At 38.4% G+C, this 13,902-nt stretch overlaps 1 protein-coding gene across 2 annotated transcripts; it reads right to left on the reverse strand.

Moving 5' to 3' along the window:
- Positions 1-105: 105 nt before the first annotated feature.
- Positions 106-11,933, reverse strand: grinaa (glutamate receptor, ionotropic, N-methyl D-aspartate-associated protein 1a (glutamate binding)). Of its 2 annotated transcripts, none has more exons than XM_047383114.1 (7): positions 11,777-11,933; positions 5,785-6,104; positions 5,033-5,139; positions 4,729-4,929; positions 4,493-4,621; positions 4,182-4,325; positions 106-1,679 (listed from the first exon to the last, which is right to left on the reverse strand). In XM_047383114.1, the coding sequence occupies exons 2-7, from the start codon at positions 6,071-6,073 to the stop codon at positions 1,530-1,532; spliced, it is 1,020 nt and encodes a 339-aa protein (XP_047239070.1). In that variant the 5' UTR covers positions 6,074-6,104; positions 11,777-11,933; the 3' UTR covers positions 106-1,529. The 2 variants fall into 2 exon arrangements, with proteins under 2 accessions (XP_047239070.1, XP_047239071.1); XM_047383115.1 differs by having other exon boundaries at positions 5,785-6,125; positions 11,777-11,896.
- Positions 11,934-13,902: the final 1,969 nt, after the last annotated feature.

Here is a 13,902-nt window from a genome sequence, read left to right on the forward strand (position 1 = left end):
GCCAACCAATGCCCAGATTAGACTACAAATCACTGAGAGTTAAAAAAAGAAGAGCAAATTGCAGGTATACCACTAAAACCTAAACCTAAATAAACACTCAAAACATTTCAATTGTTTCTATTTTAATGGAAAGCAGACAGCTGTGGGATTTCAGTTCATCTTCAGTTTGATGCAAATATACACTCCCTACAGACCCACAAAGCCCGAACTTACTTACTTTATACACATGAAAACACCAAGTTGCCCTATGTACACATACATTTTAATTTGACAAACATTAAAATGAAAAGAAAAAAGTCTAACAAGGTTTTGAAATAACAGCTTCTCTTTTTCAAAACAAGAATAGCTGCATTGTGTGAGCTCGTGCAAATGGTGACAGGATCATGCACCAGATAAAAATAAAATAACACAAAAATAAATAAAATTATACATCCTTCGAATCTGTATGCATGTTTAAACGACAAAAGCGTTAAGCTATTAGTGAATGTTCACATTACTGGAGAGATTAGAAACACCCTCACAACTTCAGATCAGTTGTTTGTTCCTTCAAATCTGGTAACTACTAGCTTCAAAGTTTTACAAGGATCAAATTTAATATAGAAAGTGATCAGCAGTAATAAGAAAAAAACATTTTCAACTAAAGAGGATTTACCAACACAAGGAGAAAGTAATAGACAATAAATCAATTTCTTTTTGTATTTGAACAGAATTTACAAAACAATATAACAGTTATAAATTTACCTTTATGCTCATATTTATTTATAAATGCCAGTGAGAGAGCATATATATCCCCGACCCCAAACAGCCATCCACGCACTCCACTGCCTTTCAGAGATAGGAAGAGGGTGGGGTGGTGGTGGTTGTGGGGTATACTGGCATCATCAACAGTAATACACTGAACTATTTACAGCTGTCACAAGCAAGATAGAGCTTTTCCCTCCACTGAATCCAGACATTGTAGTGCATCTTTTCATGTATTTCCAATTTAGCCATGCACAATTAACTTACACAGGCTAAAAAAAAAGAGAGACAAGTTTGTGAAAACAGGCAGATTTGAAGAAGATAACTTCTAAAACTATCTTCTAAATTCAGCCAAAGCTGGTTCTGCATTGGTAGTAAGTGTTGATTTCCCCACTTTTCTCAATTTAAGCTTTGCAGCAAGACGAGGCTGAGTACCAATCACCCGGAGCCTAACATGTTTTACTCTCTATAAGTGACCAGTCCTACTGGAAGTAGGCAGGTGGGGGATTGAGACACAGCTGTATGTGTTAGTAGAAGCAGAGGGAAGATGGAGCGTCATTATGGGTTTTCCACTTACAGCAAGAATATTGAGAGAGTAAATTAAAAGTGTTCCTACTTAGTTGAATTTTAAGATAGACTCAGTCTTAATTTGAAAACAGCTTGGTGTGTATGCATGTGACAGGTGCGGAGAATAATTGGGGAGAAGTTAGATGAGGCAGACAAAAAGCACAGGTAAGCAAGAATCGAGGCATTCTCTAGCTTGCCGATGCTCTCCTGAAGGTGCAGGCTCAATCGCGAGAGCGCCCCACGATGGCCAGGATGTAGAGGAAAATGTTGATGATGTCAGTGTAGAGGTTGAGTGAGGCAAAGATGTACTCCTCTGGACTGAGGGCCAGCTTCTTGTTGCCTAAAATAAGCTGGGTGTCAACAGCCAAAAACTGTAAAAAAGGCAAATAAAGGAGATATTAGTTCTTTTCAAAAGGGAGTTGTCAGATGTGCAACTCAAAAAATATAGTAAGCTGTTTCTACTTTCACACACACACACACACACACACACACACACACACGATAGGCTTTTTTTAAAAAAGGTTCCTTGTATTTTATGATGCACGCGAAAAACAATAGGGCAAATAACAAAGCAAAAACATTTTCTTTTTGAAGGTTTAAAGCAAAGTTTCTTATAGCTGAAAATCTAAAGTGTCGGAGGTTAAAGTGCCAGTGACACGCTTTTGCCACAAATGCATAAATTGAAAGAAAACATCTTAATATTGAAGGAATTAGGCCGTAATTGACATGATATTAGAATTAAAGGCGTGACAAAAGACAATTGTGACACAAAATAAGCATATTTCGATGTTACATTTTCCAAAGCCGAAATTATTATTTTTATTAATAATCATAATCCGAAATTATCATTATTATTAAAATAAGATAAATTACACGTGCTTACGATATGTTTAAATAAATGTTTCTCCAAAGAATCTAGTATAAAGTAAAAAAAAAGAAAGAGAGCTATTGCACTACGCTGGAAGAGCATGGATGCCCCCAATCTGAGACTCTGGAAAAAGGAAATCACAAGGTCTCTTGGCCTGGAAAGACTAACTCACCTGCAAAAGACAAACAGTGAGACTTTGTGCATCTCTGGAAACCATACATTAGTATTATAGAGACTGGAGCCGGAGTTTATTTATAAAAAGGTGGGAGTTTTGACTCTATGCTTCTATGGATCTTCAGTTGTTTTTTTTTTTGTTTTTTTAAATCAATCTTGAAAATTGAATGTATTTATGCTTTTGAACATGGTCAATGCAGGTTGAAGGTACGTGTGTGCGACTGTGAGAGGGTTTAGATGTTTGTGTTGAATAAGAGAAAAATTCAATAAACATATATGAAAAAAAAAACACACTGCTGCATTTACAGTCCTATCAAGTCTGTTGGTGAAAACAAAAACTCAAATGACCAAATAGGACCCTTGCAAGAGAAGTTAAGAAACACCTGTTACAATAAAAGCAGCATTTCTGATGAACACGAAGAGCTAAAAAACTATTTGTTTAAGTATGAGGGGAAAATAAACTATAATGCCAAAAGTATTCCAACCACTTCCATGGCTGTAGGTGTATAACGCTTGGTGTGGAGAACCTTGACTGGCCTGAATCCTGACCTTAACCTTCTTGAACACCTTTGTGATGAAATAGAGCGGAGGCTGCAGTTCTGGTTTTCTCATCTTTGAACATACTCCTGTTGCTATTGCCACTGTTAACCACCACTGCTGGTAACGGTGAGTCCATCAACAAATTGGACCTCATAGATTAAGAATAGGATGTGATCAAAGTTCATGTACAAGTAAAAGTAGACAAACGCTTTCGGCAATATAGTCTATCTGAATCTGGCCACAGTGGAGAGGATAAATACTCTTAAGCCTTGTAAGCAGAGAAATCTAATCCCAGTGGGAGCGCCTGGAGTTCTCCTGTTGCCAAAAACAAAAACAGGACAAAAATATCAGAGGGGGAAGGGGGCTAAATAGATTTAAAGTGAGCAACTGAGGTGTGCAACTTTAGCAAGTAATTAAAATGACATGACATCAAAAAAATAATACAAACAATTAAAACACTTAACTCCACATTAAAGACTCTGATGCCAATGAGTCACTTCGTGTTTGTTCTGATGAAACTTACAGAGCCTTGCAAGGACTGGGATTTTGTGTGATAAACCAACACAATGTAGTGCATAATTGTGGAGATGGAGGAAAATGATGTGTGGATTTCCAAATCTGTTCACCAATAAAACCTCTATGACGTATATCATGCATTTGTCTTCAGCCCTCCTTTATTCATGCACCATGAAATAAAATCTAGTACAACTATTCGCCTTCAAAACGAACCTAATTACTAAATAAAGTCCGTGTGTGTGTGCTTATTGTCAGTATAAATAGCACTGTTCAGTGAAGGCTTCAAACAGTTTTTGGAAAACATTGGTGAACAACCAGCATCACCAAGACCAAAGAACACACCAGACAGTCAGGGATAAAGTCATGGAGAGGTTTAAGGCAGTTTTAATTAGGGATGCACAGATATCTGATAATTAATAGTGCTACTATGGCTGATATTGAATATTATATAAATTTCCCCACCTTTCCAACACTGTAAAAAAAAAAAACTGAGAACCCTGCGCTGCCTCACCATCACTGCCACAAGTTGCCCAAAGCTCTTCTTTTACCCTCTATATAAGTAGAGGTATCACCAATACCATACCATTGTTTTTAATAGAGTGAAATCAGCTTAGGAAAACAATCTAGCCTAACAACGGTAATGATCTAATAACAGACATTTCATGAAAATTCCTGTTATCCTTATATTTTTAAACAATTCGACCATCTAGGAAGCACAGGAGATTCAAGAGAAGTTTAAATGTAAAGCCCATCGTTTTTGGTGCCTTAAACTTACGCAGGTGAACAGCAGAGCCCCCAGGGAGGCGTAGACGATGTCCAGGATCCTGTTGCGGATGAAGATGCAGAGGATCGAAAAGACCAGCAGCACAATCAGGCACACAAAGAGAACGCCCCGACAGGAAGTGAAGTCATACTTGCTCTGTGATAAGAAAAAAAAAAAAAACATTAAGAAAAATAAAACTGACAAGAGAGGATGCTGATTAGAGTAAAAATACAATCAAAGGAAATTTGATCTTTTGTTTTAATTAGAGCTCAAATACCATAGACTCCAAATGACTAAGTTTGTAGGCAGATAATTGTGCTGACCTGCAGTGAGAAGAGGACAACAGTGAAGCAGACCACCGCTGTGATGCCTACAGCTATGATGACCGTCTCTGTGTTGTAGAAGCTGGCGATCATCCCCACCATGTAGGACAGGCTCAATGTCAAGATGGACTACAACAAAAAGAAACAAAAAAACCTTGGAGATTCCATGTACATGTCAGAGGTCATCAAGTTGTTTACTCATACTTTTTAAAATAAATATCAGGCCATGAGTTTACCAAAGCAACCAAGTTCCAGGGGTGCTTGCGGCGGAAGTCACCACAGCAGCTGATGGTGATCAGAGACACGAAGAAGACAGCGTAGGACACATAATAAGTCCACCGATTGCGTTGCACGAATAACTTGGCATCGTCGACGAATGTGAAGACAGAAACAAAAGAGAAGGTGACCAACAGCTGCGCCGTAAGCACAGAGAAGACCTGAAGGGGAAGAAAAAAACTAATGTTGAGAGCTGAAGGATTGGTGTACAGCAGTAATTTGTACGAACAACAGTTTTTGTATTGTTTTTATTATTTCACTCACTTTTCTGATGAAGGCTTGTCGGATGTTCTTGTCCTCAAAGCCTGATCTGGTAAATTCTTCGTTGTCATAGTAAGATGGAGGCACATCACCATGATAACCAGGGCTGTCTGCAGGTCCAGTTGAATAATGGTTAAAAAAAACAACAGTAAAGTGTCTGTGAGTTTTTAATGAATTATCTCTGACTGCCAGTTCATCTAAAACAGAACAACAAACATGTTAACTGATGTTGAAAACATGTCCGCTAACTATTTATTACGATTATTTCTAAATATGTGAGCATATTTTTAATTCTAAGCCTGTTTATCATATTCCCCTCTGTCAGAAATCATACAAGCAAATTATAAAGATCTAAATGAATAAATTTGTTTAGATTTATCTGGGATGCCAGCAGTATATCAACAATCCACAGTGTATCACAGTCTAAATGCAGTACACAGACTGACTCAAATGATATTTTAGCGTTCCTACACATTTTTCAGTTAATGATTAAAAAATATTCAGTTCTTGAATATAGTTGATCACTTTTAATGTATAAATGAATTGACAATTAATTTATAGCAGATTTTCCTAATAAGGTAAGTTTTAATTATGGAGTCGGGAAAAAACAGACTGTAAGGGGATGGATAACGGAGAGATGGATGGATAAACAGATGAAAGAATGGACAGAGTCACCTTCATGCCACTAAAACCTACCCCTTTCAGCTCAAACCCAACATCTACCGTCTTAATCTCAAAAACATCAGAAAACTCACCCATAGGGTCCCCGTGAAAAGCTGGCTGTCCGGGTCCCTGCTGATAAGGCCCCTGAGCGTAGGGGCCTTGTGGATAGGGCATCTGGGGGTATGGTTGAGGGGCAAAACCCAGACCTGTCTGGGCGAAGCCAGGCTGTCCATAGCCACCAGCTGGTGGGTAAGGTTCCCCTGGGCCTTGGCTGTAGTTGGGAGGGGGCATACCAAAACCTGGTTGAGGGGGCCCATAAACATTGTTGTGAAGAGGGTTGCTCTCACCCATAATAGGGTATCCACTTTTGTCATGGGACATGGTGAGGGTAATTATTCCCTACTGCCACAATCTGAAAAAACAAACACAAAAACTAAACACACACAATAGTTATGTCTTAAAACCGGCACTCATCACATACATATAGTATATGCAACAGGTTAGGCTCTTACAGGAAATGTTAACAACTTCAATGTAATTCTCTAATCTGAAGCCTCCCAGAGAGAGACCCATACATCAGATAATACCACACCTAGCTCACAAACACTGTACACACCTGTCAAAGAGCTCAAAGCTATCCCGCGCCCAATATGTTACGCTGTTGGGAAAGATTTTGGTTGCCTCCAAACGTTTGGGCCATTTCTAACCATTTCTCACCAGGTGATTGCAGGTATTTAACTTGGCTTTTTCCCTGCGATTGCTTCGTAAAATAAGGGATTATGAAATGTTTACAGATTTGCACTGGTTTCTCTACAGACTCTATAGGGGTAACATTCTTAGCTACTGATGGCATTGCTGGACAGAGACCAGATGTTGGTGAGAAGTCATTGCTTAGCAAGTCTGCCTGTCCCTGTCTGATGGACAGGTGAATGTTGTCATGGATTTCACAGTTTTACAGCATACTCAGCCACAGAAACAATGTGCTACTCCCAGATGTGTCCAGTTATTATTGGCTGAATGGGCTCCTGCATGGCAGATGCTGAAATATTTTAAAACGGCAGATATTACTCCCACTTATCGACCAGCTGATACATCAGTCCATCTTTAACCTTATGTTATAACCCTGCCACCACCTCACCACGCCGGAGTAAACAAGCATCTGTCTTATTAACATTGTAAATAATAATCAGCAACCACATACAAAAACAACAATTATGAAATTTACATGGATGTTTGTACCTGTGCTTTACATGTTTAATTTAAAGGTCTACAGCACCTAAAAGAGATTTACGGTGAGCAGCAAGGCAACCAAATGCCACCGAACCAGTGGCAGACTTCAATAAAAGACCTGGAGCGGGAAAAGGACTGGCTTTACATGATGACGCACCTACAGGGCTTTCCTGACCGATATGGATTTCTGGTCTTCTTCGAGGTCCGACCTGCCAATTCCGATTTGTATTACTAAAGATAGGGCTAGAAAGTGGGCTGCAGGTTCCTTGATGGTAGTCTTGAATTCAACAAAAAACAAAAAACCTAAAAGATTATCCAGAGTGCACCCAAGCATAAGTTTTATCAGATTTTTATTAAACTTAAAGAAGCGCATCATAAAACATGCCATTGGTTGATACGATTATAAACCGTAAATGGTGGGAATTCTTAGTTTTGATGCCTTTATCAAACAGGTGAAAAAAAGATTTTTCAGTATTGAAATATAGCCAATCACAAAAAACTGGCCTATTCCATTGAGGAAAAAAAGAAAGCAAGACAATGTTCACTTAGCATCAAATCAGAGAACTAAATATCCAGTTTAAAAGGTTGTTCTCACTGTATCCTGCCCCTCCCCTTCTTTAGGCCACACTGAATTAACAGCCAGTGTTATGCAACACTGCTTCATTTTGCCCTGGCATATGCATTTGGACTGCAGAGCCCGTCCTGACGATCCCCGTCTGTGGATGGATGCATCACAGAGACGGTGCAGTACAAAGCTCCAACCAAATGCCGGCTGTGCTTCATGCTGACACTATCCATTAAAATCATTCTAGATGACACTCTGCATGTCATGAGCCGAATCCCGTCACAGACAACAATGGTTGTGCAAAGACACCCTACCCACAAAGAAACGCAGTTTTTGTGGGAGTTCATTTCATGAACAATCAACCATCCGATAGGCCGTCTGCAGCTAAACAAATGTTTTGTTAAATAAAGGGAATCTGCCTCTAACAATTATAGCTGGTTTAGTTTAGATCAGCCTTATATTAAATAATAAAGTAAAAGGCAGTTTATCAGGATTTCATTGAATAAATCCTGAATATTTTCCTGTGGGTATTTTTCCCCTCATGTTTACATTACCAACAGATTCATAGCCCTTGAATTTTCTTTTTTACATGTTTTCAATCACAACCACAAACTGCAATGTTTTAGTCCAACACAAGGTAGCACATAGTTGGTCATTTGAAGGCAAAGGAAGCACATCTTTTCTTGCAAAAAGAAATCTAAAAAATGCTGCATTCAGCTCATTTTACTCTGATATCCCAGAATACAAAGAACCCACTGCCTTCATAAGCCATGGAACCAGTGGCTTTTTTCTCAGTACAAATACAGTGGTTATTTAGCCGACTGGGGCTGTTTCACAAAGATTGCTGTTTTGACCAATAAAGAAAAACGATCGTGACAGTTTCTTTATGTCCAATGTAATGTAGTCATATTGATTGTTGGGACTCATGGAAATTTATAATATTTTAAAAGAAGACAAAAACAATCAACAAGAGAATCTTTGGAATTTTGTAAAAAATAATTCAGTGATAGAGTGAGAGGTGTGCTCTTAATTTTGAAGGCGGCTTATTTAAACCCTCGTTTCAAGTACTCATTTTGATAATTTAGCACTTTAAAAAACACGTTTAAACAATTAGCCACGTGTGTGTTTAAGATGCGTTTCACAGATTATCTCACATAATCCAAAGATGCTACGCACAGTTCAGAGAAAAGGACACCAATAACACAACGACCAAGTATGAGTCAAACTTCAGTACAAACAGCTTCCTCCGCTGATGTTCTGAAATTAAAACGTGTTTTCTTACGTGGTGCAAACATACAGCTGTCATTATGAAAGCACCTGATGTAACAGAGATAAAACATGTTCATAAATAAATAAAACGTTGTGTTAAGTTATAAACAAACCTGAAGCCAGGAAGTTCAACTCTACCATGTCTGAGAAGAGTTACTGTGAATACAGCAGATATTTTTAAGAGTCACTTTAAGTAAAGGTTTAAAGTGCTTTATTAGGGTTATGTGAGATTATAAATCCTCTTAGGCGAGATGCTGCGATGCTGTTAATAAAACAGGCCCACTATCCCGGGCCGGCGATGATAGCCATCCCTAAAGGATTTAGGTTAAAGGGAAGGGTTCAGTGGGTCAGTCGGAGAGCCAGGTTAACACAATTAGGTTAGTACAATACCTCGACTGACCCACAGACAACATGCTACATGCATACCTGGGCAATTGCATGAAATGCTCTGATCAACCCAGCTCATGCAAAGCAGCTGGGCCAACATGGAGGTTAGCAACCTTGTTAGTTCAACTAAAACAGGAAACGCAGTCACTAGAACCTGAGTTATTGATTAAACAAAAAGTAAAATGCTGTTTCACTGTCACATGATAACTGACTCACTTTGTAGGCTTAGTTTGATAAGACTTGAGGGGGAGAAGGATGTGTTTGTTTGTTATGCTGCACCACAGAACGCACTGACGAACTGCCACAACAACTCTGTGTACAATCTTTAAATTATCAACTGAACAACATAGAAGATAACTGCCTACATGGGTGTGCCTCCACTTCATAAGACAAACAGGGAAGGAAGATGTGGGGGGGCCGTGTCAGCAGTCACTGTGACCATCCCAAGCCCGCAAGCACCTAATGTTGCATCAGACGGCTGCAGTTTGATCAGTCAGGCCCTCTATGACAAATAACTGACAACACAGTTGATTTAAAAAACACAAAAAAGTGTTTATTACAAAATGATCTTTTCTTATTATACCTCATAGGGAAGTATTGACGTTCCTGATCTAGCTTGACTGAATTCATTGATTTGCCTTCTCTTAGTAACAATATAAAGGTTATGGTTTGTCTGATTTGAACAAAATAAAACACATTGTAAACTAAGCAAAACTTGTTATAAAAAAAAAAAAAAAAGAGTTTTCCTTTGTTTGAAAGTTTATAAGCAGGTCTTATGAGCATATGGTCATTTTGGCTACGTAGATAGGTGCAACTTGCCAAGCAAAACTGAAGCAAATAAAACTTAAAAGATCAATTCTAAAAACCTTCTTTCTAAACGGTGAGTCTCAGTTCAAGCAGGAATAATTTCAGAACCGAGAACTTCACATGACATCTGCTGATAATCATCCCTGACCTGATTATGGTAGCATGCTCTTTTAGTTTCACCTAACATAAGTAGCCTGACTGAAACAGGGAAAGCAGTCACTAGAACACCAACAGAATGAAGTTTTTACAACACTATTATCTACTGGATATGTAAAGAGACAATAAAGCATCCGTGTTGGTTGCCAGGGTGTACACCTTAAATTGTGTGTGAATTAATCACGGGAATGCGTGCGTGTTTAATAAAAAAAAAAAAAACTTAATTATAGATGTAATGATATGACAATTCTATATGATGAACAATTTGTAGAAACGTATTTCGTGTTTAACGATTAATTGTCATGGTTTTGCAGGTGTAAACAAAGGAAAAACAATTCAATATTTTTAGGTTTGCACAATTTCATGAGTTCGATTCCAATAGAATAAACCTACAGCTTGGCACTACTTTACACTCACACCCCTCGCTTTTGGTCTGCTGTGCTGTGTTGTGTTTGATTTACAATGCAAGAAAAATGCAAAAAAATAGCACTATAATCAAGTGTGTTTCATCACAGAACAGTAATAACAACTGTCAGAGATTTTATCATGTTAATAACTAAAACTGCGAACTCCTTTCACCCTTAAACTGAATATGTGACATGAAAATCACTTTGACATAATACAGCAAGAGGGGCATCACAGTGTCTTCCTTCCCACCTGTGCAGCTTTGTTTAAATTTGTACATTTCTAAATTTTAAAATTTGATTAAAGCCCTTGCGTATGCGCCTTTCACGAAACAGGACTAATTTCCCAGAGGAATTAATAATTTGTTTCAGATATTCAACCACAAAAGAGCCCATAAAAACACTCCACTAAAAAGCAAATGCCAGTCAGTGTTACTCTTATACTTTAAAAGTAATCGATTACTATAAAATCGGCTATCAGTTTACTGATTGTTACTTAAAAATGTAATTCACAATACCAAAAGGTATGAAACAATTGAATCAGCAGGACTGCTGCTAACCAAGTGACACAAAACTGATCGTAGCAATTATACCTTATAGATTGTTTGATTTTGCTCATATACAACTGATCCAAGCTGAAAAGCACTAAAAATAACATCTAAATGCAATGAAAACAGGCCTATATCACCTGGGAGACTACAGCCGTGAGTGAAACACGGCTCATGCCATCTGTTTGAAGGCTAGGAGCGACTGCAAACCAAAACAGAAACACAGGCTCAGTCCTGCTCAAGCTGCAGAATATAAATCCATCTGTTGTAGGCCTCAACTGCGCACAAAAAATGCGACACTGCGGCCATCTGTAAGCACATCTTCCCAAAGATTACCAGGATGGCCGTTAAAGTCAGACTGGGACAACACATCCGCAACAACACAAACCGCTCGCCATGTTTAAAATCCACTCTCATTTACACGTCTCAGGACGGTTACATGTCGCGCACCCCCCCTCCGTTTACACTGTTGCGTTACCAGCTCGTTTTAAAGCAAACACGGTCATTATTTGTATCATACATGTATATATATATAGATATATGTTCTGTATTGACAGCTGCCAAGCAGGATGGACCCATAACGGCTTCCAGCAACGAGCGAGCGCGGGTCGCGGTTGTCGTTTTTCAACCATATTTATAAAAGAAAAATGAAATGCTAAATAAAACAAGTCACATATATAGAATATAACACGGAACAAAAAAAAACGACAAGTCTCACCTTTAACGTGTTTATTTGGGAGCGACTGTTGAGACGAACTCCGTATTTCCGTCCTTCCTTCTGGATCTCTGGAATCCGACTAAGCGAGTGGGTCCAGGGCCGCTGACGACAGCACGAGGGGCGGTCACATGGTTACTGGGGATCTCCGGTTATAACATAGAAAATTATGAAAATGTAACACATCCGATGACATGATGACGAAGCGTGTGCTTCAACGCCCCAAGGTCAATCTGAGGGACTATTGAGATAAAGCAAATTTGCACATATTAAAAAACACTGCATCAGAAAGATCTAGAAAGACCTGTACAGTACTGATCCAGTCACGTGGTTTATTATCGGTACCGTAGGTTTACTGTTATGACGGGTAGTAGTAGTGTAAAGTGTTCCCTGCATGTAGGAGAAAAAGCTGATGTTAAATTATTTATTATACGATTTATAAAAATAAAAAAATCAAAAAATCAAAAATCAAAAAGTAAAACAAAACATGTGAATTCCCCTTATTTGGCTATTATTTGTTAAATGTTCCGTCTTGTGGTGGGCTTTTACCCCCCCACAAACAAATCTAAACTGACAAAAATAAATAGAAAAATACACGTGGTTAATGAAGTATGGATTTCAGCTGCAGGATTTCAACTTAAAAAAATAAAGCTAAAGACCGCTAATAAAAATGTCTAGATCTGTTGTGTATTTGGGTTGATGACATCACAAAAGGGACAAGAACGGAGTTGTTTGTAAAGGCAGACAGGTGACTTTGCAGATTTCCACATAGTTTCTGAAGCAGTCAGTTGAATTTGAGTTGCAAGGGGCACATCATGTGTTTAAGCCAGGGTTTGACTCCTATGTCCTCAATGGAAATTGTTGTGGGTGGCTGAAGAAAGGGGTTATGATGGCAGTGTTAAGAACTGTAACTGGTGGGAAGTTTTTAATAGCGCAAGTTTGAATATTCACCACTCATAAAATAAGCTGTCATATTCTGCTTGTATTACAATTAGGATCAACAAAATTCAAACTACTGGCAGATTTAGTTTTAAACGAATCTTTTAACGTGAACAATACGTTTACTATCTGACCGGAAGTAGCATTTTGAAGCTTACAACCTCTAACAGACATGGAGGTCAAAAATACAAATGAACACAAGTAAAACGTTTGTCAACAATTGATTGCTTTAATGCTGATACAGGCTTTTCAATTGATTATTGAGTAATGTGGGGAATTTCTGTGTCATTTTCAATCAGAAACAAACTTCTTGGTTGAACTAAAACAGAATTTAAATCTAAATATGCCAAGGCATGAAGAATCTTGGGCCTAACTGTATATGATTTCCCCTTACAGTGGAGTTGCATACACAGGCATGGTGTGGCTAACTGGTAGGTTTCGCCTCATTTTAAATCTGCAAAGCGACTGTTTCTCGAGGAAGTCGAGAATGACACAGCAGTTCTGCATGAAAATCATGTTGAATCATGATGAAAGACATCAGCCAGACCATCTGTATAAATAAAAACTTGGCTCAAAATTATTATCCAAGAACTTTATTAATGATGTCTGGCCATTCTGGTCTACCTTGGTTATCTCCACAAACCATTTCCATCTTTAATTGTTGCTAAATAAAGAATACATGTAAACACATTTGAAGGAAGAATTTGAAAAAATAAAACATTGCAAACGAAAAACTTCCACTCAATCAACTCAGAAGAAATATGATCAGTTGCCCTATGCCTTGTGTGACATCACCAGAGACATGTCTGGATGGAAGCTTGGTTTTGCGAAGGTAGACTTTACATTCATTAAATAATTTAAAACAAAAAACATTTAAAGCAGGCTTGATTGACTTTACAGATACATCTGGCAGGTGGCTTTAAGGCCTGTTAAAAACTCATTTTTTTTTCTCCCTATAATGGTTGATGAGATGTAAATTTCATTTAAACTGTAATGGGATTCTCTGTTAATAGGAATCCAATAAAGAAGTTTAGTGGTATAGGAAAAGAGTTCAATGCTCTGTGAAAGACTGTCTCCTTTGTGCTGACCCCAAAACTTCGTGGAAGGGCCTTTGGCCTGGGCATGCCGTGTGACCCCCGGAGCAAGCTGGAGAGTGTGACTGGGGTGAGGAATATCAACACACTTTTAAT

This window comes from Girardinichthys multiradiatus, chromosome 13, assembly GCF_021462225.1.
Source record: "Girardinichthys multiradiatus isolate DD_20200921_A chromosome 13, DD_fGirMul_XY1, whole genome shotgun sequence".
Classification (NCBI taxonomy): domain Eukaryota; kingdom Metazoa; phylum Chordata; class Actinopteri; order Cyprinodontiformes; family Goodeidae; genus Girardinichthys; species Girardinichthys multiradiatus.